General features: G+C 44.7%; 2 protein-coding genes and 1 long non-coding RNA gene across 4 annotated transcripts; 1 reads left to right on the forward strand and 2 right to left on the reverse strand.

The window, feature by feature from the left end:
• The first annotated feature begins 907 nt into the window (after positions 1 to 907).
• INTS14 (integrator complex subunit 14) lies at positions 908 to 13822 on the forward strand. Of its 2 annotated transcripts, none has more exons than XM_037393361.1 (12): positions 908 to 1022; positions 1457 to 1723; positions 3101 to 3208; positions 4995 to 5150; positions 6508 to 6626; positions 7067 to 7209; positions 9621 to 9713; positions 10792 to 10936; positions 11178 to 11311; positions 11415 to 11533; positions 11916 to 11981; positions 12958 to 13822. In XM_037393361.1, exons 2-12 carry the CDS (start codon positions 1502 to 1504, stop codon positions 13207 to 13209), a joined length of 1557 nt encoding a protein of 518 aa, XP_037249258.1. In that variant the 5' UTR covers positions 908 to 1022; positions 1457 to 1501; the 3' UTR covers positions 13210 to 13822. The 2 variants fall into 2 exon arrangements, with proteins under 2 accessions (XP_037249258.1, XP_037249259.1); XM_037393362.1 differs by lacking the exon at positions 908 to 1022 and adding an exon at positions 1148 to 1339 and having other exon boundaries at positions 12958 to 13809.
• A 140-nt stretch (positions 13823 to 13962) lies between these two features.
• On the reverse strand, positions 13963 to 25396 carry HACD3 (3-hydroxyacyl-CoA dehydratase 3). Its single transcript, XM_037393364.1, has 11 exons — positions 25260 to 25396; positions 25004 to 25046; positions 23801 to 23874; positions 21688 to 21852; positions 20637 to 20688; positions 20134 to 20244; positions 19393 to 19520; positions 18746 to 18858; positions 18069 to 18175; positions 16861 to 16992; positions 13963 to 15976 (listed from the first exon to the last, which is right to left on the reverse strand). Exons 1-11 carry the CDS (start codon positions 25344 to 25346, stop codon positions 15900 to 15902), a joined length of 1089 nt encoding a protein of 362 aa, XP_037249261.1. The 5' UTR covers positions 25347 to 25396; the 3' UTR covers positions 13963 to 15899.
• LOC119150700 lies at positions 21016 to 21681 on the reverse strand. The gene is made up of 2 exons (XR_005105185.1): positions 21251 to 21681; positions 21016 to 21132 (listed from the first exon to the last, which is right to left on the reverse strand). It is a non-coding gene; the product is annotated as an uncharacterized LOC119150700 (long non-coding RNA).
• Positions 25397 to 25962: the final 566 nt, after the last annotated feature.

Genomic DNA, 25962 nt, shown 5'->3' on the forward strand with positions numbered 1-25962 from the left:
GGCCTTCATCACAATATGAGTCTACTTTGCAACGCCAGAGGGACGTTTAACACTCACTGTCTCCTGGAAAAACATCCCTCAGCTCCTGCACCAGGATCACGGAGGCAGAGGGATGCTGCAGGGCCCCGTGTGCAGGCAGAGCAGCCTGGGGCTGGGGTCAGTGCCCTTCCGTACAGCATGGTGCTGGCACGGTGCAGCTCCGCAGAGGAAGAAATAACAGTCCTGGCCAAAGATTCAATGGACATAAAAAGCCAATCAGCAGATTTATCGCAGGCAAATTAGACAACGGTGATTTGATAATCAGAGTCACAGCATCATGGCGTGGTGGGGGTTGGAAGGGCCCTGGGGAGATCCCCAGCTCCTGCCCCGGCTGCAGCAGGCTCTCCTACAGCAGGCTGCACTGGGTCGTGTCTGGGCAGGTTTAGAACTTCTCTGGAAAATGGGACTGCGCAGCTTCCCTGGGCAGCCTGTCCCAGGGCTCAGTCTCCCTCAGATAAAAGATTTTCCCTCACACTCAGATGGAACGCCCTGGGGGGCAGCTTCTGCCCGTTGCCCCTTGTCCTGCCTCTGGGCACCACTGCGAAGAGCCTGGCCCTGTCCTCCTGGCACTCGTCCTTAAGATAATTTTAAAGCAAACTGCTGTCTGGGGGGGCATCTCGGGTACATCCAGGCTTTGCAATGGAGTTTACTGAACCCCCCATCCCACTCCCACCCTTACAGAACTGGGAGAAGGAGGCGCACTGCCAGCTGGGACGCTGTTCATGAACTCTACGCACAGCAGCCTTTTTTATTGTACTTTTCCACAGTAGTGGCATCTAACTGAACTGCTTTGCCTTAGTGTTTGCAGGACTACAGGCTTCTCCTGCCGTTACCCGTGAAAACCCCGCTTTCCGGCCTGCCCGGCCCCGCGCGGGGCTGTATGGGGCGGGCGGCAGCCGCGGCCCGGCCCCTTTTCGCCTCGGCCGCTGCGTTCCGGGGGGACGCGTTCTGCGACGGACACATGGCGGCACGGCGGGCCGGGGGTGAGCGCCATCATTTCCCTTCCCCCTGCTTCCTCACGCCGCGCTAAGCTCCGCAGCTTCGCGGGAGGGCTGCGGGGAGAGGCTCCGCCGAGGGGGAGGGGCTGGGAGGGAGGGAGGGCTGGCTCTCGGCCGGGGTCCCGGGGCCTGTCCGCGGCCCGCGCAGGGCCACTGCTGCGCCCTGTCCTCCACCGAGGCACAGCCCTGGCCGCGCAGGCCCTTTCCAGGCCTTTACAGCCGGGTGGATATGCTGCGTGTGGTTCAGGGGAAGATTTGTTGGCTTAATCTGTGCTAAATCCCACGTTCTGTGGGGCAAAAGGGTAATTGTCGCTTCCCCAGCAGCACAGTGGGGTCAGCCTGGGAGGGTGAGACGTGTATTGCTCTGTAACTGCAGTTTCAGTACTAACGTGTGGACTTTTTCTTCCCCTTCCGTGCAGGGGATCACAGTTCATCACGACGGTAGCAGAGAGGAGTGGCTCATCATGCCAACGGTGGTGGTGATGGACGTGTCGCTCTCCATGACGCGACCGGTGTCGGTGGAGGGCTCTGAGGAGTACCAGCGGAAACACCTGGCTGTCCACGGCCTAACCATGCTGTTTGAGCATATGGCGACCAACTACAAGCTGGAGTTCACAGCTTTGGTGGTGTTTTCGTCACTCTGGGAGCTGATGGTGCCCTTTACAAGAGATTACAACACGCTCCAGGTAGAGTGTGTGAAATGCAAAAGCAGTAAGCTGTCAGTATTAAGAAAACAAAGACCTGAACCCCACGCGTGTTTCCACGTCATGGTGAAATTGTGTGATTTCATATCATCCAGTGCACAACAACTTGAATTGACTGTTTTATCTTTATTGTAAGGAGAGATTAAATCAATGCATTTGAAACATTTTGCTACTTTGCAAATTGTACCTTTGCAGATAACCACTGAAGAGTCACTAATTGTATTAGAAGTGGGGATGGAGGTACAGGCTGCCTGGTGAAGCTCTTAGGAGTGGTTCTGTGACATTCATATTTTTGTCTAGTTGTTGATTTGGTCTTAATAAGTGATGCAGTGGACAGGACAGTTAAGAAAGGTTCTTAGTCAAGTGATTTGGTAGAGAGAAGGTGCTTTTAAGAGTGTGTAGTGGTTGAACCAGGGCGAGAATAAGGGATTTTAGGCCTCACAGATGTGATGAGAATTTGAGAGAAAATGGAAAGGAGAAAGTCCAAGAGGGAAATTCCAGATGAATGCAGTAAGGCAGTGAAAGTCTCTGAATCCAGTAAAAATGGTACATACATACCTGATTATCATATATAATGTCAGGGTGAATGACATGTCACTGTCACAGGGCACCATGTTTTAAATACGTCTGTTGTGGGACAGATTTTTAAAAATATTCTCTGTTACGTTTGCATTTTAGCAGGTGAATGCCAGTGCATTCTCTTTGATTTATTTTCGCCTCCCTGAGATTTCATTTGAGGAATTTCTGAAAGCCAAGAATCCAGCCAGGCTCCTCTAGCATGTTAGTTTTACAGCTGCATCCTTCTTAGGATGCTGCGTTAAGTGTGAAGTTCTCATTTTAAGGAGAAAAGCTGGTTTATGGTTACAGAAACAGGATGCAGATACGAGTTTTGGATTCTGTTACTCTCTCTGCCAAAGAGTTTTTGTGAGACAAGCTCCTTGTGGTCTGCTTTCTGAATCTCTTAGAAGTTATAGTTGCTGTGATACCTGGGAGGATTTTCTAAGCTAAGTGTTTTATATCAGACATTGTTTCAGATTTTGACTTTACTGTTCCCTTAAGACATGAAAAGGATAATTTTTTTTCTTTAAAAGAGCTGTGTTTGTAGTAATATTATAGTTCCTTCAAAGTCAGCTCTCATTGTCTCATGGTATCATTCATAATTTTTTATATCTTTCCTTTTTTTATTTATTTTAACTTTGCAGGTCATATATAAGAGCATCACACTTTTCATTGTGTAACAGCACAGTTGCGTTACAATGCAAAGCAAACATACTGACTTACCACAGAACCATGATTAACTTTTCTGTTTCCTGGTAGTGATATTTCATGCAGCAGTGACAGTGGTGTTTGTCTTTACAGGAAGCCCTAAGTAACATGGATGATTATGACAAAACCTGTTTAGAGTCAGCGCTGCTGGGGGTTTGCAATATTGTCCAGCAGGAATGGGGTGCTGCAATTCCTTGCCAGGTATGACTGATTTTACTGTTATTAGGATCTAGCATATACTTGGTACTCCCTGTAAGTTGCAGATGGAATTGTAGGTGTAATTTGAAAACTTTGAATACTGTCAGGCATGCTAGTGCTACAGGAAGACAAAGAATTTGTATTTTGGATGTATCTGGAATATGAACAGAAGGTGGTCTTTATTAAAAAATTCAGCAGCAAAACTCTAGACTGCATCCTGTTCGATGTGTTATTGTAGCGGGGTGGATTATAAAATCTGCCCCTAGAGTACTTTTTTGCAGGCTTGGCGTTTGATCTGGATGCGATCTTCTGTCCTGGGAGCCTCATTTAATTTGGAAAGGGTATAGTAACCTTTCTCCTCCAGTACCTGATGGTTTCCAGGGCTTGTAACAGTTCCAGTTCTCAAGCAATAGCATGGGACTGCTGCGGAGTCTGTTTTGATCTGTCTTCTTTCCCAAATGAGTCATTTGGCCTGCATCTGTTTGCGCACTCCATTCAGCCCTTGCAGCTCTCAGCCTTCTGAATTTGCGGCTTCTTATGGCAAAGTCTGCTTTTAGCCCTCTGTTTTCTGAGACACTGAAGAGCCTGTTGGTCTTTGGGTTAGGATTTCAGTTCAGTAATTTTCTAGCTCAGTGAGCTAGGAAGACGTCTCAAGCTATATTCCTTAAGGAGAAAAAGGATAGAAGTTTATTGGTTATGCAATGCTTTATAATCTTAACAAGGATAAAAGGCACCTTGGAAAAGCAGATGTTCAAAGCAAGGAACTAGAAAGATGTAAAAACCAAGCATAGATGTGGTCTGTCATTTGTGTCATAGAGCATTTTACTGGAACTTCAGGTGATGCGGTGATGAAAGGCAGTGGGAAATGTACTCTGCAGAATCTTGAAATAGTGAAAAACATTACTGGTGAGCAACAGTTCAGGTGGTAACGAGACTGCAAAAGAGAGACTGAGGATGAAGAGAGAATACAAATCCGGATGTAGCGGATATACATTGAGTTTCAGTTGGATTTAATTTTCCTTACCTCTCAGCCAAAAATAATGCCTGCTGTTGCTGTGCAGTGTTCAAAGAGCAGCGGTTTTACTACTCTGGAAATGACTGGGTCTCAGCTGAGTGTAAATAGTTCCATTATTCAGTGTAACGTATTAGCACACGTTTCCACAAGGAGTCACTTTGGACCTGCAACTGAATGGAAGAATGCCTATTTTTGCTTTAATAGTTCTGCTGCAAAATGTGAGCTTACTGCAGCTGTATTTGTTTGCAAAGAATTAGGGTAATTAATACTACCTTTTGTAGGGCTTCTGCGGCTTGTAGTGGAAGTTGGGTTCCCCTGCATATTCTACAGAAGTGGGCTTTATCTTCCATCTGAGAATAAACCTGAAGTTCTTGAGTCCAGCAGCAGCAGGCTGCATTTTTGGCTGTATAGTCACTGTGCTTCTAGTGTACACTTAAAAATAGTTGTGTTTATGCACAGCATAGTGTGTTTCTGGCTATGAAATTTAAAATTCAGTGCAGTTGCCTAATTACAACAAAGCATATATTTACCATGCACATAGGTTAAATTGCAATGGTTAAATCCTCGATTTCTTATTTATGTACCTGTTTCTGGAAGTTTTACTCGCAATTCTTTCCCCATCTCAGTGGAGGAAATCCCCTTGTGAGCAGGGATTTTCGGTATAGAAGTGCATGCTGTTAGGAAGGCTACTGAACTGTGTTGGTGGATGGTTGCCCTCTGCAGATAGAAATGTGTCTTTACTTGGAAATGCTGATTTGTCCTCTTTCATTCCAGGTTGTTCTTGTCACTGATGGCTGCTTGGGGATCGGCAGAGGCTCGCTAAGGCACTCCCTAGCTACTCACAACCAGCGAAGTGAAAGCAACCGGTTTCCACTGCCTTTCCCCTTCCCATCCAAGTTGTATGTCATGTGCATGGCAAATCTCGAAGAGGTGATGTTTTTAACCCATACCTCCTTCTTTGTTGCACTGGATAGTTGTTGGTCTTCTCTGAAGTAATGAGCAGGTCAGCACAAAACATCCTTGATGTTCTTGTGCTTAGTTTTAAAGTTTAGTTGACATTCCAGTGCTTAGTGTTAGTTATTTGGTGAAATGTAACTGGTATCTTTTTAGAAGTTTATTATTGCACTACTATTATCTACTACTAGTGCATTATAACAATAATCTTTATAAATCATGTTGATTTCTCCCTGGGGAATACTATGCAGTATTTCTTTCTTTGTTTATATTATTGCCTTTACTGCATTAATTACATTGAATGCTTTTTGGGGGTTTTCTTAATCTACAATTAAATTATTGAATAAATTACTTCTATTGCAAAGATGCTCAGCACTTAAAACAACAATAGCTTTATGTAGAAATGCAAGTGAGCAAAATTCTAAAGTCTCCAAGCCAGTGTTCAAACCAACTTCCCTTAGTTTTGAAGGAAAGATGACTGTTTTCTGTCTCTTCAGGTACCTTTGAAAATCTCAATACCAGCTTTAAAAATCTTCACAGTAGTTAGAATTCTGTTGAATAAAAAATGTTTAAAAAGAAGCCTATGGAGACTAAAGTTGCTTAGATTAGGTTTTATTAATAGCATTGCTTTTTTGACACCTATATTCTGTCCATCACAGAAGGATTTTCTACTTAGGCATACAATAGGTATTTCAGCTTCAAGGTCTCTATCAAGGATGATCCTCTTTGATTAAGCAGATGGATTGAAGCATTGTTTACACATCAGAATAACTGGGAAAATGTTTAAAATAAATCTCCTGTTGCTGATAAGTTTAAGTGCTTTCACAAGCATTCTTTAAGAACTTCTCAAAAATAATTCTATCTGACTTCCCTCCTAAAAATTATATTGTCCTGATGGGGATGGATACTTAACATTACCAATAAAATGTTATATTACTTAAGGCATTCCTGTGCCTTTGAAGACTGAATGCTTCTGGGATTTTCAGTTGCTTGAACCTGCTTTCGAAGCAAAACCTAACATGATAAAGCAATGTATTGGGAGTTGGACTCGATAATCCTTATGGGTCCCTTCCAACTTGAGATATTCTAGCATCATTTGTTACTAGGCCAAATGCTGCATCTGGTCTAATATAAATGCAACATAAGGAGTATGTTTCCTGAGAGACCAAGAATGTTGGTTTATTCAGAAAGGAGTGAGATAACAAAAGGTCATTATAGCATCCAGTCAGGTGCTTTTTGCTGTGTTGTGTATATTTTCTGAAAACATATTGGTTAATAAAAGGAGAGTAAAAAGAAAACTTAATAAAAACATATCACCTTAATTTTTTTGCAGCTTCAAAGCACGGATTCCTTAGACTGCCTGGAACGGCTCATAGATCTAAACAATGGAGAAGGGCAAATTTTCACTATTGATGGACCCCTTTGCCTGAAGAATGTGCAGTCGATGTTTGGGTTAGTAGGCTTGTAGATAATATGCCTTTGTGAAGGTTTCCAGTTAGTATCTGTAAAGGAAAACAAATATTATAAGAAATCTGATGATACGAGGTGTTCTAATTAAACTTTTTTTTTTTTCTTTCAGTTTATGATTTTGTTAACTGTATTTTCGTCTTGACCTTCACTGGTTAAGGTCAATATTTATTTTAGTCATTATGTAACCAAATCATAGTGTCTGTTTATGATTGGCATATAGAAGATGCTGATTTCCACAGTTGTTGTTAGTTTGCCATCAGTGTGATAATATGCTGCTTTGTTTCTTAATTTAGTGATGCTAGAACTATTGAGTTAACTGTAGTTAAAGAAACAGGTTTTGGGAGCTAAGTTAGTGTGCTTTAGGCAATATTTTCTTTTGATATGCTTTATATTTTCCTTAATAATAACTGATCATGTTCTAGAAAGCTAATAGACCTGGCTTATACACCATTCCATGCTGTTCTCAAGTGTGGCCACTTAACATCCGATGTGCAAGTATTTCCCAGACCAGAACCTTTCATTATAGATGAGGAAATAGACCCCATTCCTAAAGCAATTAATACAGGTAACAAATCTTTGATTGCTTTATTACTTAAATCTATTTTATTTCTACCTTTTCACTACCACCTCTTATCTTGCATAGTTTCTGTTTCATCCACTTTCTGCAAGGATCAATTGCTGACTGTAAATTTTTGGTATATGTGGCAATAGGGGACAAGAACATCATCCTACTTCAGCCATGTGTACCTCATAAAAGGGCTGGAGCAGGGTAGAGGCACTTTCAAAGCTCTGGGTGCCAATTTCTAGGCGCAAAGACTGTGGAAGACAGCTACAGGCTGCTTTCCGTTAATACCCTCATAAGCTTCATGGAGAGTAGGAGAGGCCTGTTGAAGAAGGGGCTGCATTTTGTGTTAGGAGTTACCTTTATCAGAAAGGCTCTGTATTATCACTCTCTATTACCAGGTGAGACAAACTAGCATCTTTCTAGAGGTTTCTCCAAGGGATCCACTAGGAGTGGAGTCAAGAAGAATTCGTGAGGCAGCACAAGTAAAGGTTGAGATTTATGAAATCTCGGTCTTCATAGGTTTTTGTCACCCTGGCACTTCTTATAATACTAATATTTAATACATAATAACTTAATACTAAGTTATTTTGAAAAACAACTGTGCAAAGAAAACCTTTCTCAGCCCTCCCATTAGTGGACAGCACCCATGAACAGCAGATAGTCCGTAGATAGCCCATGCCTGTGGCTAGCAAATGGCTAGGTACATTTCTTGGAGAGAATACACTGAATTTCACTGCTTTGCCTTGAGAGTTAAATTTCAACTGTAACATCAAAATTGCTCTCAGCTCCTCAGCAGTGCACTTGGCCACATGCATTTTGTTTTTCTTTCCAGTCAGGCAGTAGAGTGCTGTGGCTCTTGAGCTAAAGGCTGGCACCCTCAGTGACACCCCAGTGTGGCTAACTGAAAGGGAGGTGATGGGAGTTCCTGCTGGCTTTGCGCTATTTGGGAAGTGCAAAGAGAGTGACTTGGTTAGATCATATACCCAGGCATCTTTTCAGATAATTCCTTTTTCAAGAGTTTCTAACTCTACTGGCAATTTCATTTCCTTGATCTGACCTGTAGACTTCCTTTTTTTCTGTGTTCATGAACAAAACATGCAGAGCTTGCATGTGAATAAGGGCACAATAGTGCTAAAATTTTGCAAGGAAGTGAACTGTGACCCATAAATTACTGCCACCAAGATTGCCTTGATTTGTTTGGGTTTTTTTTTTAAATCTACAAGAGAAAAAACTCATTTGGGGTGTGATCCCTTCTTACTTGTAGCTGCATACTGTTTAAATAGGAATAAGTGCATCAGTACCAAAATAGCAATAGCAAAGAAAAAGAGCACGTGGTTCCTCTTGGTGAGGGAGGCTTGGTGCTGCATTCAGTCTTAAGAGTTCCTCCTATCATTCCAAAGATGGGAATTTGGCTTGAAGAAAATTTTGTTCTGTGTGCATTAAAATGCAGTGTGTGGTGTGCTCAGCCCCTGAATTCCTCCCTGGCTTTAATCAAGTGCTAACTGTCCAGCTATGAGAAAAATCAATTGAATTGCCTTTGGGCCAGGTCCTTTGCTTGGGCTGTCAAGGAGAGACTGTGCTCCCCAGCTCCAGCTGCAGTACAGGTTGGAAAGGCATTGAACTTCTAATTGTGCCATACGCATATGGACCTGTGTCCATAGCTAGGGCACAACATATGTGTCACCGTGCTTCATGTAGAGAAGAGTTTACAAAGCAGGTACTCTCTACACCTCTGCCAGTGTAGAGCTGCTCAAAAGCTGCTAGAGCCACACACCAAAACCTTCACATGGCTGAGACACGTGAACCCATACAACATCTCTTGCAGCCAAGAATTGGCAAGGAAATAGTACACGGCTGAGCATGAAGGACATGGCTGCCTCGATCTTTTACCAGCAAATGCCCACGATTCTTTATGGGATGGAGCTGTATTTAAACTTCCCGTGCACATGCAAAACTCAAGAACCACAACCCATCTTCCCAGTCCTGGAAGCATGCCTCATAGGCCAAAGAGTTGATGGAATTCCTGCAGGTTCTGTGATGCCAGTTTGAAGCTAGTAGATTTGGGTTAGTCCTTTGTTTTCTCTCCTTTAGACTTTATAAAGTGGCAATGGATTGCGTACAGTGTAAAAAACCAATGTGCATGATTCTGTGTTTGTCTAGTAGCACAGTTCGTGGACAGCAGTATGTGTGTGATGAAAGTTATGTTCTCGTCTTAAAGTGTCATGGTATTATTTATAAATGTTTGTATCTTACTATGTCCTAGACACCCCAATCAATGTTGGGGCTCTGTTGTGCTACCTCTAGTCACTGCTTCAGAAAACTTGGTGGTGTAAGAGGTGGTAATGCTAAATGGACTCAGAATACGTTTAAGCAATTTCCAAATCTGACTTAAACCTGTTGTCTCTCCACAGATCTAGAAATTGTTGGCTTTGTAGATATAGCTGATATTTCTAGCCCTCCTGTCTTGTCCAGACACTTAGTACTGCCAATTGCACTTAACAGAGGTGAGCAAGTCTTGTTTCTTTTAGCAAAAACTGTTTTAAGCTTCCTTTGTTATGTCTGAGATGGTTTAGACTAGAACCACAGATTTTATGCTTCATCAAGATGCCAGTTGTCTCTAAAGAGGTGTTTGTGTGGTTACATTAAAATTAAAATCTTGAACACCAGCTTTTTCTTTTTTTGAATACTGTGTTCTTTAGAAAGTCATTAGAAGGAACGGTGTCCTTATAGCATCATCATTAATAGAACATGCTAAACCGAAAGCTAAAAATAGTAATGGGCAATGAAATATGTGGTGCTAGATGAATGTTTAATGCCTGCATCTAATTGGTTCTTGGAATGATTTGTTGTTGTGAAAAATCTGATCTTAATCACAACTAGATTGCTCAGTTGTACTTGTGCATTAATTGCTGCTCATTGGGGCCAACTATATATGTATCTATACAAATGACTGGTGTAGGCTTTGAGGGTGGTTAAGCATATTACTGACTTTGCAGCTGCTTGAGAGCACTAGCCTGTGATGAGAAGGACTTCCCTTTTCCTTTTGTTGTGGCCTTGGAGTGGAGTAAAGAGAATGTGAGATTTCTCTTGGTAAAGACGAATGAAAGCTCCTGATACGCTTTCATCTCTGTATTAACACTCCTATCCTGCTAGGCCTTTCACCTTGGAAGATATTAACAGTTAAATCACAGCTGTATTCCAGCTGCTAAAATGTAGCAAGTTTCCCTTAATGACCACAAATTGCACAGGAGAGAACTTGAAATTCGGATGCTTTTGCTTCAGAAGCAGACATAGATCTGTTGCCAGACTCTTACTGCCATTTCGTTTTGCTTCTAGTTTCTTCAAAGCTGAGGTTTTATTCACAGTTTTCTGGTAACTCGGTTTTGTGAGTAGGATGCAATGGAATATTTATATAACATTATAGTGCCACTTTGCCCAAACACTGCATTTAGCAGCTGTTCTACAAAAGTATTAATTAACTTTTGCATGACAGAAAATACAGGGCGGTGTCTTGGAAATGTAACTAATGGTTTTGAATTTATTCTTACGTTGCCTCTTTTGTTTCCTTTTATTCTTCCTCAGAAGGTGATGAGGTGGGGCCTGGGATCACAGATGACACCGAAGATGAGAATTCAGCTAATCAGATTGCTGGAAAAATCCCCAACTTCTGTGTTTTGTTACATGGCAGCCTGAAAGTGGAGGGAATGGTGGCTGTCGTCCAGTTGGGGTATGGAGCTGGATGTCTGCCTGAGAAATCTTGGTTAACTCATTTATAAATTTTGCTTATTTATATCCGTATGCTGTACAGAACTCCGTACTGCTAGACAAAGCTGTGGGTTTTTATTTGTGGATATGTTTCTGCCAGTATAAATTGCAAATAGTGAGCCTCCCCACAGTGGGAGGGAGACAAAGACTAGGCAAAGAGGGGTGGAAGGTTTTCAGCCTTTGGGATTTGCTCTTTTCAACAGGCCAGAGTGGTATGGAATGCTCTATTCACAAGCAGATAGCAAGAAGAAATCAAACCTCATGATGTCGCTCTTTGAACCTGGTCCTGAGCCTCTTCCATGGCTAGGGAAGATGGCACAGCTTGGACCCATTTCAGGTACTGGTCACACTATTTGAATAACGCTTACACATTCAGTGTTGCGTGAATAACCTTGCCAAATCTTAGTTGTTAAGTTCGTTTATTTTCTTTTTTCTCCCAGATGCAAAAGAAAATCCTTACGGAGAGGATGACAATAAGAGCCCTTTCCCCTTGCAACCCAAGAACAAGCGCAGTTATGCACAGAATGTTACCGTATGGATTAAACCAAGTGGCCTCCAGGTAATGATACAGGTTTTGGACTTGATGCTTTACTTGGATCAGCAGTAGCCATCTTACCGGCAAAGCGGAGTCTGCGTGCGTGTTGTCCATTTAATGTAATTGCTTTATTGCTTTTCTTTCATCTTTATAAACACTGCCTCTTTAAAATGTTGTGATTAAAATGCAATCAGAAAGCATAGCTTGTTTAATGAAAGCCGTGTCTCCAGTGTAGCATCTGGCTTAGTTTATTTGATTTAGTACAATTACCATTTGTGTTTCAGCCTTTGTGAGCTGCAGTCTTGTCAGTGGTCAGGATAATTTATCAGTTAATGGTTCAGGGTTTTTTCTGCAGCTTCCCCAGCAGCTGCCAAGATTTTTATTTAGTTATTTTTCTTTTCTGCAGACAGATGTACAGAAGATCTTGAGAAATGCAAGGAAGCTCCCTGAGAAAACACAAACCTTCTATAAAGTGAGTAACATTTCAGGCTGGCCCAGGTTTCATCCACAGTGATAGTGGTACATTTGACAGGGGAACACATACTGGCTGTGTCTGTGGTATGTTCTGTGCAGGCTTGTAGGGCTCTGCGAAAACATACATGGTTCTGCAAAGAAGGAGACATCCTGGGTTTATTTTACAGACTAGTTAGGGTGAGACAAGGGGTCTGGTTTCCCTGCCACCACATTCTCTGGCAGAGTGGCATAGATGGGTCACATTTGCAGGTGCCCCTCGTGATCCCTGCTACTTCCATGGTGAACTTCTTGTAGATTTTTATGCTGTTGTCTAGGCAGAAATAAACTGAGGGATCAGAGAGGAATAGGAACACAGAGGTATGTCATTCTGAGTCTGAAAATGTCTCCTACACTTTTTTGTTACAACTGAAGCAGAGAAAGACAGAATTCTAGGCACATTTGGTCACGTCATAATAATCCATAATCTAGACTGTAGCTGGAGGTAATTGTTGTTCCTCTTATAAGCTTAGTGCCGAAGCAGTTTGTTATTGTAGCCCCCGGAGACTTCAAGAATGAATACCCTGCCTAAAAGCACATAAACACTTGTCAGTTTATAGTGAAGAAAAATCAATACATAACACATTTTGCTGGTCACTGTGGTTAAAGGCAGCAGTCAGTGAAGCCTAAGTTGGAAGCCACCTCCAGCTGGGACACGGACAAAACAGGCAGATACAATAGCTGAATGCACAAAAGCGAAAAGGAAGAAGTGGAGATTTATAGGAAGTGATCAAGGGAAAACCAACTGTTCAGTTGCGCCACTATCATCTTCAGCCTTGAAGCATTTTTTATGTCATGAGCAGCTGGGCAGTTTCCAGCAGCTGTACCCATCACTCAGGTTATTTTCCTCTCAGCAAACAAGCTTACCTTTAAGAAAGAAATTCACTTTTTACATAGAGGCTTACAGTGGCTTTAAAAGGAGCTTTCCTTCTCTGCAGGAACTTAATCGTTTACGAAAGGCAGCCCTGGCCTTTGGTTTTTTGGACCTCTTGAAAGGTGTGGCAGACATGCTGGAGCGGGAGTGCACCCTGCTTCCCGACACAGCTCATCCTGATGCAGCGTTTCAGCTCACACATGCTGCTCAGCAGCTTAAAGTGGCAAGTACTGGAGCATCGGAATATGCTGCCTACGATCATAACATTGCTCCACTGCAGACAGACTTTTCCAGTAGCAGCACTGAGAGAATGTGAAGTCTCCATTTTGGGAACTTCTATAGATTAAGGCTCAAGCGGTTCACATTTTCTTGTCCTGTTTAATTTGTAGGGCCTGTTTAATTGCTGTTTGAAGAACTTCCTTTTAAAACGGGGTCCCCTACCAGCATTAGTGCTCAGTAAATAAACAAAGCTAGTTGTGGTGGCTTTAGTCAGACCTGGAAACTGTGGAAGGTGTCCCAAAGTCAATTACTGTGTTGGATGATGGGTGGAAGTTACTCGCTACATATTGAGGAAAGAAAGAAATGCCATCATAGACAGCAGACTGCTGGTGGCTTTTGGCCTTCCCAAAATGCAGTTACTACATAACTGAACTCACTGGTAAAAGTATCTTAAAAGGCAGCTACTATACTTTATACATCGACTCGATTAGTCCAAAGAAAACATGTCTGGGAATCACTGTGCAAGATAAGATACACAACTGATTTCAGGGTATATTCACTAACGTCACATCTGATGTGAAAGCCAGTCTGTACTGCCGTTGAGTATCACTCGCATCACAGTGCTTATGCTTGTGAAAGTAACTTAATCTCGTGACACAGGATTTTATTTGTGTAATATTAATAAAGAGTAATTCTTCATGAAAATTTAAGTTGGATTTCTTCCATTTTCATAGCAACTAGGCTGTGTGGCCTAAAACATTGACCTGGTAAAGGCTTGGCTCCCAGCTGTTTATCACAAGAGTTAAATAAATTATGCAATTTCTTACATTCAGGGAAAGAACACCTGAACTAAAGCAAAATTTGGTTGTAAATCTTTATTAATAGAAACACATTCTTTTTGAAGGACTAAAATTCAGTAGTGTAAGATCCATGACAGCTTGCACTAGGTACCACAATGTCACTGAGAAATACAGTGTATGAATACATACGGATTTCATAAAAGAAGTTTAAATGCCCAGTGGAGAAATTAAAAGTATAAAAGTGATCCTTGCTGTTCCATTACTCAGCTAATTCAATCCTTTGACATCCTTCAAACCTAGGTACAGTGTGTGCTAAGTGAAATTTAAGTGTATAAATAAAGCTTAACTCTCCTGAGTAAAGCAACTGCACTCTCCTTTAAGTGGGAGTCTCAAGTAACCCTAAAGAGAAATTGTATCATGCCTCCTGTCAACAGAACGTGGTTTGTGAAATGCAGCATGGAGCCTGTACCAGTTCTTTGTTAAAATCCCCTTATAACAATATTTCCTTTCCTTGACAGTAACATTCACTGGGTCCATTGTTTGTTACCTTTAATATAGAAAATAATTTTCTGGAAGATTCATATTGTTTTACAGTAGAAAAAGACAAATAGTAACATGGCACCAAGCTAATCTCAACTTCAGCGCCTGTTCTGGATTGCTGGCATTGCTTTGCGTTGCCCTGGGGGCAGTGCAGTTGTGAAGCAACCTGTTCATAACCACAGCATGGTTTAGAGCAAACTTGTTGTGTGTTTTATAAACTGGATTGCAGAAGGGCATGCTGAAATACAAGTCAACTGAAACAAAGGTTTCCAGCTGCGAGAGTAGATAGATGACCTGCAATGTGCGGGAAGTTTCTCTTCTTTTGTTGTTGCTGTTGCTTAATGTAAGCACAGAGGAAAGTGTTCCTTCAAACCCTGTGTGGGATCTCCGTAAGATTTCATGCATGCTATCTAAATAATACACAGTTAATTACTTGATCCACTACGCCATCCCACCAGGGGCCAGCCAACAAAGCATATACACCCACTTCTCCACTGCATCCCTAAGCTTAAGTAGAAAAGCAATCTTTACTGCCTTTCTGAAGGCTATAAATACAGGAGCTACAGCCCTGCCAGGAATGATCAGAGGAGCCTGGTCTCCCATGACAGTTCCACGTTTTCCCTTTGCATGGGTGGGATGGAGTTCTGTTTGGGTCCTTGCTAGGAGAAAGCTGGTACCTGTGCTTCCTTGTTTTGTTATGTTTCAGTGCTTGCATTACCAAGCAGGAGAGCATTTCTGACCAGGTCACAGAGTAGCAGCTTCCTTTCCCTAGTGACTGGATAGGATGTGTTGCTACAGGAATACACACATTGCTAGGGTCTGCACAGTGCTCCTATTCTGTTAAGGCTAAACCAGAAACAGACTAAGGTTGTAGCACTTAAATCAGCATTAGCATCAGCATGCTGCAGAAGAAAAAGGGGGGGTGGGGGGAGGGGAGTATATGCACAGCAAGTTTACCCAGACGGTTAGTAAACACCTGCACACAGTTCACAGTGGTCTCAAGACTGTGCTCCTCCTGCCACCAGGCTGCACCCCAGGAACAGCATGGGCCAGCTTATAGTATATCCTGACATCAGAAGCCCTATCTGCATGCAATATTGAAAGAGCAAATATCCAATTAAAAGATAAACACTATTTCCATTTAGTGCTGCTCCACTGTTTATAAGCATATTATATGCAGATAATAGGATTTCTTTCTAATATGGTAGTTGACAGGATAAGAGTTTAAATGTTACTGTTGTACAATGATCAATGCCATGCATACGTGATTGAAAGGGAACAAAATACAGTATGTGGGAATGGTACCTGATTCACTATGAAATCATGTAATCTAGCGTGATCATGTAATTTTACAAAATTCTTTACATTACAGTGGGTAAAACCGTAAGAATTAGAGGCTTATCTTGTAATTGAGATAAGTTAGATAAGAAAGCATTGCAGTCCTCTTTTACTTCATCTTTCTCTTCTTTGGTCCGAGGTGGTGTTTCCTTTGCTTGTAGAGATGACGGAAGTTCACAAATAGCCCTGAAAAGGAATGAAGCGTTTAGGTGGGACATCACTGCATCATTTTAATGCTAGATGGCTGTACCAAATTTCAAAAAAACAACAAACGAACTACCACACAAAAACCCGAGGTTTTAAGTGTATGTATAGTATGGAAAGTTAATCCAAGTACTTCCTTGCTGGGTGAGGCAGGAGTTGCTACAAAGGCTGTTACAAAGTAAAACACAATTTCAGAATGAATCTCAATTGAAGGTATGCTTTGAACAGTCTGAAAGGGAGAAACCTAGTGAAAGTTCAGTTTAAAATTCCAGTCTAGTGGGTTGTGGATACACAGACATACTGGGTATGCATACTACAAAATTAACGTAATGTTTAGAAATGTAACACCAGAAAACAGATCTGTATCAAGCACCATCCTTCTTTAAATATACTACTATTTAAAGAGCCTTCTATATTGTTTTCTGGAAAAACTTGACTTTCACGTTGCATTAGTGATTATAATGCAGTTTAGGTAAACACTGCTTTAATTTGAAATTACGTTTAGATTTCCACTAAATCATTCTGAAGCTCAAATACCATGTAAACAGTAAAATTAAGTATACTAAGCTTATAAATACATACATGTAAAAACTATTCTTTTAACCCAAGTGATCTTTTCACCCAAGTGAACCCTTGTTACCGAGATCTCCTTTTTGGGGGGCTAACCAGTGCTAATTGTAGGTGTGTTCCCCTCATCGCTGACAAATTTACATAAACAAGCAACAAGGACAATGCTTAACATTAACCAGTTTGTGTTGCCATGATCCCCAAGATGCAGGAAATTAATTTTCTTTGGAAAATATACTTAATTCAGAGGAAAATGGCCTTTTTATTTCAGTAGTGAGAAATACAATTAAATATCTTACCTAAAAACAAGGCTATAAGGTATATTTGAAGAAAAACTGAAAACTGGATTGTGACGTTCAGCGGATTTGGCAATCCCACACTAAATTTCCCTGTTTCACTGAAGATTGGAATGGACTGAACGATACAGACGGCTGAAAGCAGAAGGCCACCAACGTTATCAAACACATGTAAAATATATAGCCCACAACTGTTCCAGGATATTCCCTTCTTATTTGCTAGCTCTCATTAATTACACCAATTTTAAAGCTGTTTTCTTTTTAAACATGCAGTATGATGGAAAGCAGCTAGCAGAGGCAGTATAGCAATTCAACTATGAAGGTCTCAGCACAGTGAAGTTGCCTGGTGACAGTTCTCACACACAACTGTAGCCTGCAGGGCTCATGCCACCAGTATTTACCACGCAGAAACACCCACGGCAATGAAACAGGCATAGTCTTTCCTGTGCTTCAAGCTGAGCAATGCCCAAGCCTACTCCCAGCTCATAGAAACAGGTTCTGACAGGTACAATTACAACACATTTCTTACAGCTAGAAACTGAGTGGTGATATGCTTCTTAAATAAATAAAAATTAAACGTAATCCAGACCTGTTAAGACAGAAGAGTACACTGTAAAGCCCCTACGCTAGAGGGGTACAGCAAGAAGGCCACGTGCCTGCTTCTTCCACAGAGCAGTCACTCTCCAGGCAGGAGAGCAGAACCCTGTTTGTCAAGCACTACGCCTCTCAGGCTATGCTTCTTGCAGAAAAAGAATTGGCCCCTGCCTGTCCTGTGCAATGATTTACAACATAATGTCAAGATCTGTGAGCTGGTGTGAACCCAAGCTTGGCTGGCCGAGTCAGGGCCAGCAGACAGAAGCGAACAACGCTGCTTTGGATCAGCAGAGGGAAATGATCATTGTCATCCTGTGCCGCCTGCATGGACTGCGGCACACTCTTGTCCAGTTTGTTCATGTAACCTTTTGTTGCCTTTACTTCCCTCCTCAGTGCCCAAAAGGAAGACTTCTTTCCTTGTCCAATCAAAAAAAGTATTTGATTCAGTAGGACAGATTAAAATGCTTACATCTTGTTCAGCTCAAAGCAAGTATCTATTTATCTCTTGTTCTAAATTACTATTTTTAAGTCCAGCAGCCAAAAAAAAAAATAATAATTTTGAGTTATTTGCCCAGCCTTGAATTCATTATTTATTAAACTGGTTTTTTTGGACATACCTTCTGCCAAGGCTCCTAAGGGGTAGAGAGGGATCCAGGCAGTGTAACGGAGCCAGGTTAGTGGTTTCCATTCAATACTGATGCATGAAAGCATGTAATATGGATACCTAAAGGCAATTCAGTGTGAGAAGAAACAGACAATGTTTAAAATGGAACTTACTACTAGAATTAGTCTTATATATATATATATATATATGTGTGCTGTATCGTCAACATAATTCCCAAATGACACAAGAATATTCAAAAAACTGTTCCTATGGATCATGATGGACACATCCTTAATTTGGCAGTTTACAGAACTAATGCTATTATTCTGACCAGATGGATGGATTAACTGCCTGGCTTGCCTAGTAAACCTTTCAAAATATTTCTTTTGAAAAAGAAACAGAGCAGCTCACTTAGCAGTGGAAATTCAAAGCAAAAAACCCTCAAGGAAAAAAGCAACAGGTTTCCCTAGGTTCGGGGCAGTATTATTTTCAGACTCCAGCCTTGTCTCAGCTTTTGGCAGCAGTCTGGAAGGCTGTGATAGTCCATGACTAAAGGAGATTTTACCCTCGTGGACCAATGCATTAGTGCCACTCTTCCAAAAGGTACAAAGATCAAAATCTTCTTTAAAGAGTTCCTGGGAACAACCACGTTGTTCTGTACACACCTGCTAGAAGAAAAATCCCACCAACCTGAACAGCTCAATGATACTCCAGAAATAAAATATGAAGAACACCACAGGTTTGCTTTGCATTTCCTCTAAGCTTCCAAGGACAACAAACAAAAGAAAGTTTCTTCCAAATACCTGTTTAAGAAAAACAAATTAAGGAACAGTCACACTCTTCACCAAAAGAAAAAACAAGCTTTTGCTGTCAAAACCACACAGGAAATCTATTCACCCCTGAAACATATGCTGAGCACATCACTAACTCTGCAGCTGAGCTGTGACCTGCTTCTTAGGAGTATGCATTTTGCTCTGTATTTAGATGCAATCCAAGGGACCTAGTCTTAAATCATCTATCCTCATTTTCGTGCACAACAACCACAACCAGAATAAAAAGGGAACTGGTACCAAATCAAAATCATGTACATTTTGTCAGCCACGTCTTGCTTTTGCTGCCCTGTTGTTCCTGTTTTACCTAGGTGATGGAAGAAGACAGCCTGCCACAGCTAAGGCTGGGAAACATGGATTCCAGCCTCCTGAATAATATATTCTCTAGTCCAGTGCCAGTGAGGTTCTACCACTTATTTTAGGAGAGTCTCAACATTTGTGTAAAAAAAAATAAAAAAAAATTTAAACATGGAAAGAGCAAGAAGAAGAATCTTACTAAAATATTACCTGCACTACAGCAGGTATCAGCGGTGATCTCACTAGTCCTATTAGTGAATTCATGATCTCCATGAATGCCAGGGTCTGACAGAAATACATCATGTCAGCAATAGTGTGAAATGTATCATAGAAGGAATCTGTAAGACACAGAAAACCATTTTAGAGAAGAAATTCATTTCCATGTTCAGGTAGCTGGCACAGCAGCATATCTTTTGATAACAGGATTCTAGTTGTATTTGAAAAAAAAACATTATGCATAATTATGTAACTTCTTTATAGGTCTTACCTTAAAAGTCATAGCAGTTAGGCCAAAAAGACTGCTCAAGAACTCTGTTTCACACAGAAAGATCAAGAGCTACTTCAGTAATTACTTTATAGAAAAAGCAACAGCGCTGTACCTCAATAGAATGGGTCGTTCCTGCTTCAAAACTGAAGTATTCTGGCCAGCTCATTTTCAAAAATACTAACATTGCAGTGAGAGACACATTGTGCTGCAGCTGATTCCTTTAAAAGTAATCTTGGCAGAGCACAAGTATCATTCATCAGAATATGCAGTTGTAATTTACCAGAGGACAGTATTTTGCTATCCTTGACACCGTGATAGCTTTTGAGAGGATTCTGTCATGCATTCACGGTTTTGTTTCCTAAATATGTCTTGCTTTAGCATTCATAGTTCAGAAAGCATTAACACCACCACTAAAAAACTGAAACAAAGCCCCCAGCGTAAATGAAATAGCTCATATTACTTGCCTTTCCCCAAGATGAACAGTCGTACTGTCATGTTCACAAAAATCCAAGAGAATCCCAAAAACTGTACAAGATTATACATGATTAAGTATCCCTTCTTCAGGTGTTTGAAAGCTAAAATCAATAATAAGCACATCAGGTGAGCAGAGTACAATGGTAACACTTACGCAAAGAGTACAGCTGCAAACCAGGCTTCCTATGAGAATAAAGCTTACAAGAAAAAAGGAAGCTATTGATTGTGATAAAAGGGTTGCTGTGTGCACCGTGGGTTCTGCCCGCTTTTACCGTCATCTGCTGAGACTCAGTTCTTGCTAGTCAGACTTTTTAAATTCCTTGGAAACTGCAGTACATTTTTATTAAATTTCTAAATAGCTCACAGTACAAAGAACCCCCTCCAAGATGCACAAAGCCAGTCAAAATTTCTCTGTAAGATTTGGGGTTTGTGCATAGGAGCAACACAGCTTTCTACACCCCACCTTACACACTAAAAAGGTAGAGTTACTTACGGTCTTTTGGGACTCTTGATTCTATTTTCATTTTGTTAATCTTTTCTTCTTCCTTAAGATGAAGGATAAGGTTTTAAAGACTGTTACTGTAATTAGCAAGTGATTGTTAACTATACTACCGCAAAGCTAGTGGGTTTAAAACTCCGCTAAGCAGCCAGTTGCTAGAAGGTTTGAATTTTCCCCTGCATAAAACAGCACATTCATCATCCAGAAATTATGGTACAGTAAAAGCTAGAGAGTGTTAACTAGGTATCCCGCCTTTGCTATGTATTTTATTCTAGTAATTAGATGCTTTTGCTGAGAAAGCCTGCTGGTTTCTGTGTTAATTCTCAGTTATTACCGTTTCTTAGAGCTGTTCCTTAAAACATTTCATGACCCACCAGTGACCTGAAGGGAACTGAGAACATCCAGCCCAGGCTCTCTGCCTGCCCTTCAGCACTGCCTTCTGGCTCCTGGCATTGCAGCGGCCCTTTCCGCTCCGCGCTAAGCTCAGTGGCTGTGGAGGGGAACAGGGCAGCATTCGTTGTAAAACTGATTTACAGAAATGTGGTCTGTTCAAGTCTTTTCCGAGACGGTCTTGCACCTCCCTGCTGCAGTAAGCTGCTTGAGCTTACCAGGATGCTGGGAATGCACCGTCGGGGCCGGCCCAGTGGCTCAGGAAAGCCTTAGAAATCCCCGCTTTCCAGACAAGCAACGGCTGGGACCAGCAACTCTGGGCTCCACATGGCACATCGATCCTCGTACAGACTGGGACCCAGGGCTGCTAAGGCACAGGGCAGGGCAGCAGACCCTGGCCAGCACTGCGCTGGCGCACAGCCACCCGTTCAGATCCACGCTGCTGCTCTTTCTAGCCAGAAGCATGCCTGTTCCTGAATTCCCGCTTACAATGTGAACTGTTTAACCGATTCAGCGTGGGATCTGTATGAAACAGCAGTAACAATCAGCATGCCAGACAACTTCAGGTAAATAAAGAACACAAGTTCAAACGCAGGAGAAGAGCTATCCTTGCTTGCAGCTGGCAGCACAAGCCACACGTGCCCACAGGACTGACCTTCTCCCTCAGTTCCATTTCAGCATCCGATTCGTCTAACCAGCGGTCAAAGTCAGGAGCTAGGAAGAGCGGGCGCTTCTCTTGCTTGGTGAGTCTCTCCCACCAGTTACTCTCCTTTTTCTGCACAGTGATGTTCAGTTGCCTTTGAGTCACCCTGCATACAGGCTGAGGGCAGACACGGGAGCACACATCAGCAGAAGTCCTAAGAAACGGCCTCTGAGGCTGAGTTGATACCCCAGCTCCCCTGGTCAAGGAGGCAGGGATGACACGGACTGCTGCAGCACACTAAGTGTGCCTCTGCCACCCACGGCATGGAAGCAAAGGGCAGCCCAGTTGAAGACAGCAACTGCAGGACTTGATAAGCAGCTTGAAAGCCTGCTCGTAATGCACAGCACCCCTGAATCCCACCACAAAGAGCTAGCACAGACCCTAGCGCTAGCCTTCCTAGGCAGAACCCACGAACTTGGCTTTAGACCTTGCATTTAGCACTGTGAGCCACCCACCTCCTCTAGCCAGTGTCAAGAACAGCACTACCATCAACCACAGGTGTCCAAAACAGGGGACCCCATGTGACATCTGCTGCAGCAAGAGGCAGAATTATCAGCCTTGGCAGTGTGGTCATTGCTACCGCACAAGGCCTCTCCACCATGGCCACACTTTGCATAATGGCAAACCTCTCCAGCCTTACAGCCCACAGCGTTGTCACCTTGGGTGCCCACCCTCACTGCCACCATTGCATCCCTCCACACCTCAAGCCTTCGCCAGGGTGCTCCACGTGGGACTGCCTCTCACACCAGCTGAAAATGATGCAGAAGAGGCATGAGCTGCATTCTTAACTGAGCATGTTACACCAGCACTGCTCTGTCAAGGCCATCTGGATGCTCCTAGGACATCTGAAGGCTGTAGCCGTAATTTACAGCTACTAACGCCTGGTCCTTGTCTGTCAGAGGCTCCATCTCTCACTGGTAGCGTGACACTAGCAAGAGGCACTCATGGTGCACAACAAAGCTGAAGGAGAAAACCCTGGGCTGCAATACCTCCTGGTCTCAACCATCTCCACAGGTTTCAGAGTCCGTTGCCCTCCAGCCCCTCCACAGTGACTCAGAGTGACTGGACTTTTGGAAGGAGGCTGCTCGGCAGAGGCAAGGGCTTGCCTTCCAGGCCTGGCTGCCAGCACAGCCCAAGCCTGCCAGCACAGAGGACAGCCACGGGCAGTGCTGGGCACCTCTCCCCACACCGTGGACTAGGCAGCTGCTGCTTTACAAACTGGTGCCCAGATCCTGGAACCAAGAGATGTTCACTGTCTGCCATTCCATACCTGGCAGGAGCCACACAAGACACTTGCCTGCTGACAGACCCCAGAAATCCCCCCTCCGGCGGTCTCCTCCCTTGCCGAAGCACCAGAGGTGAACGGCGGCTCCCGGGCTGACTGCAGCTAACCGCAGCAGTCAGCCAGGAATCAGCAGCACAAATCCTGCAGTGGGAGCAGAGCCTGGAGCTTTGCCCCTAACACCTTTGAGAGGCAAAGACAAGACTTTACAGCCACCAGCAAGTAACGTGTAGGGGCTGGTCTCCCAGGAAAGCTCTCTCCTATCAGACTACAACAGGAATTAAGAAAATATTTTTGCAACAGGAGCTACAGCGTATCTGTACTGGCAACCTAAGAAATCTGCACAAGCCAGAAGCACGAATTCTCATGGTTTCCTTTTGTCAGGCTGCAAAAGCCACAAACCATGACACCGACACTCTGCAGTACAGCGTTCCCCTGCTTTTCAGTCATGGCTGCATAAGAAAACCCATTGCCAGATTCTCCCGTTAGTTTGCTACTTTTTAAATCCTTTAAAAGATTTACAACTACCGTTTACCAGCCGATACATGTAAGGCCCTGTTTCTGTTAAAGCCGCCCCATGCAAGCGCTAGCTCCGGCGAAGTGATGTGCATTGAGGCTGAGCACCAGGACGTGGGACTGCCACAGGCAGCTTTTAGCCTGCAGCGGTTACAGACTCACCAAGAAAATCCAAACAGCGTATCACGAGCTTTATTCGCAGCCATTTTCAAGTTTTTCAGAAATTACTTTTTCTTTGCAAAAGTTAGAAAAAGTAAAAGTACCTACTTTAGGCTCAACCGGTTCTAGGAACTCGATCTGAAATTCGTAGATGTTGTCCCCTTTGGCACCATGACCCTGAGCTAAAAGACAAAATTAACAGTCAGTGTGAGGACCCCCGCCAGCTCCACATGCCCCACCTGCAAAGGACGCTTCACCCACAGCAATACTGGGTGGTTATTTGCAGTGTTTCCCTCTGCCCTGCCGGGAGGCGAGGGAGAACCACATGGTAACGGGGAAGACACAACCCAAAGCGTGGCTTGGAGCTGCAGTTGCTGGATTCGGCAGCTAAAGTTGCCACAACCCTGCGCGGCGCTGGGGAAGGGTCCTGGCTTGCAGGAAGGCAGCGTGACAGACTCCCAAACAGGCTTCTGACAGCTTGGAATCCCACCGACCCCCCCCCCGCCTTTGGGGGATCCAGCTCCACAGCCACGGGCGAGCACCAGGGAGGCCGTGTCTGGTGGGTCTGTAGGAGCACGATGCGGGGAGTCCCCTCCCAAGGGCAGGGGGTGCCTTCGTTTTCCCATTTCCCACACACACCAGGTCTCGTCCCTGGCAGGGCTCCGAAAACCAGCCGCGCCGAGCTTCATCCCCACCCTCCCACCCTGTAAACCGATCCTGAAGCCAACACGATGCGCGCATCCCTATCAAATGGCCCTGGCTGTGGCTCACCGGGGAGGCAGCATTCCCTAGACAACGCATCTTACAAGAAAACCACCAAACCAAGGAGAAACCCCCAATAACAGCCCAGCCGCAGCGTATCCTCGGCGCAGCCGGGGCCGGCCACGCTGCACAAGCCCCGCGGCGCCGCAGCTGCCCGGCCGGGACAAACCCATCCTTTCGGCAGAGACCTGCTTTACCTTTCAAATCCAGCGCTAGTTCCCGATGCTGAGGTTTGATAACAGTTGCAAACAAGGTCTTTGTGAAAGGAAAAATTGCTGCCAGTTATCGCCGGGGTTCGGCCGACACCGGCCAGCCAAGACATACGGAAATTTCAGGGCTATTTAAATATGGGGGTGGGTGGGGTGGGGTTTTTCTTATTAGATAAGATAGAACGTGCCAGCGCCGGGACTCAACGGTCTGCAGGCAGGTGCGTGTCACCACGGCTCCGCACATGCCCGGCCACCAAGGGCAGCGGTGGGGACAGGGCTCCCCGTGCCCGCGGCCCCCGCGCACCGGGCGGGCCAGGCTGCAGGACCCCCCCGCCCCTACCTTTGAAGTGCAGCACGTTGTCGGTGATGGCGATGTCCGGGTTCTGCAGGAGGAGCGCAGCGTTAGCCGGGAGCAGGCGCACCGGGGACACGCGGGGACCCCCGGGCGAGCACCGCCCCCCCACACCGCCAAGACCCCGCGCCCACCCCGGCGTGCAGCGGGGCTGCGCGGACGCACTGCCCGTGCCGGCGGGTGGGTGTCCCCGCGGGTGGGTGTCCCCGCGGGTGGGTGACCCGACGCCCCCCCCCCCCGGTACCTGCACGTCACTCAGCTCCACGCGCAGGTAGAGCTCGCGGTGCCGCTGCGCCCAGTGCACGTGCGGCCGCAGGCTGGGGCCCGCCATGGCGCGCGGCGCGCCGCTCCACCGAGGCGGCGGCGGCGGCGGCGGCGGCGGCGGCGGCGGCGGCGGAGGGATCCCACTGCGCCTGCGCACCGCGCCCCCGCCCCTCCCCCTCCCCCCCACGCCCGCGCCGGGGCGGGCCGCGCGCGCTGCGCCTGCGCACCGCGGGTGAAGTACCGCGGCTGAGGTACCAGCCCGCCCCCTCCGCCGCCCGGCCCGTGGCTACAGGCGTCCCCTCCGGCCCCGGGGGCACTGCGTGACCCCTCCGGCCCCTGGGGGGGACCGTGTGTGCCCTTCCCGGCCCTGCGCCAGGCGGCCGCAGAGGTGCCGCCTGTGTTGCCCGCCATGGCGGTGGCCTCGCTGAGGGAGCACCTCAGGTGCCCTAACACAGCTGGCTTTGAGCCCCCGACAGCATCCCTGGCAGCTTTCTACTGCAGGGGATGCCAGGCTGAGGGAACCTAACCCGCAGGGAGGTGGCCATGGCGTTGGGCCCCGTCCTCCTCCGTCTGCCACAGGCCTTCACCAAGCAGCTGCCTCCTGCAAGGGCGTGCGAGCTGCTCATCTTAACCACAGCCAAGGAAGGCTGTTAAAAATTTAGAAAACACCATGCTTTCTGTAG

Source organism: Falco rusticolus, chromosome 7 (genome assembly GCF_015220075.1).
Source record: "Falco rusticolus isolate bFalRus1 chromosome 7, bFalRus1.pri, whole genome shotgun sequence".
Lineage (NCBI taxonomy): Eukaryota > Metazoa > Chordata > Aves > Falconiformes > Falconidae > Falco > Falco rusticolus.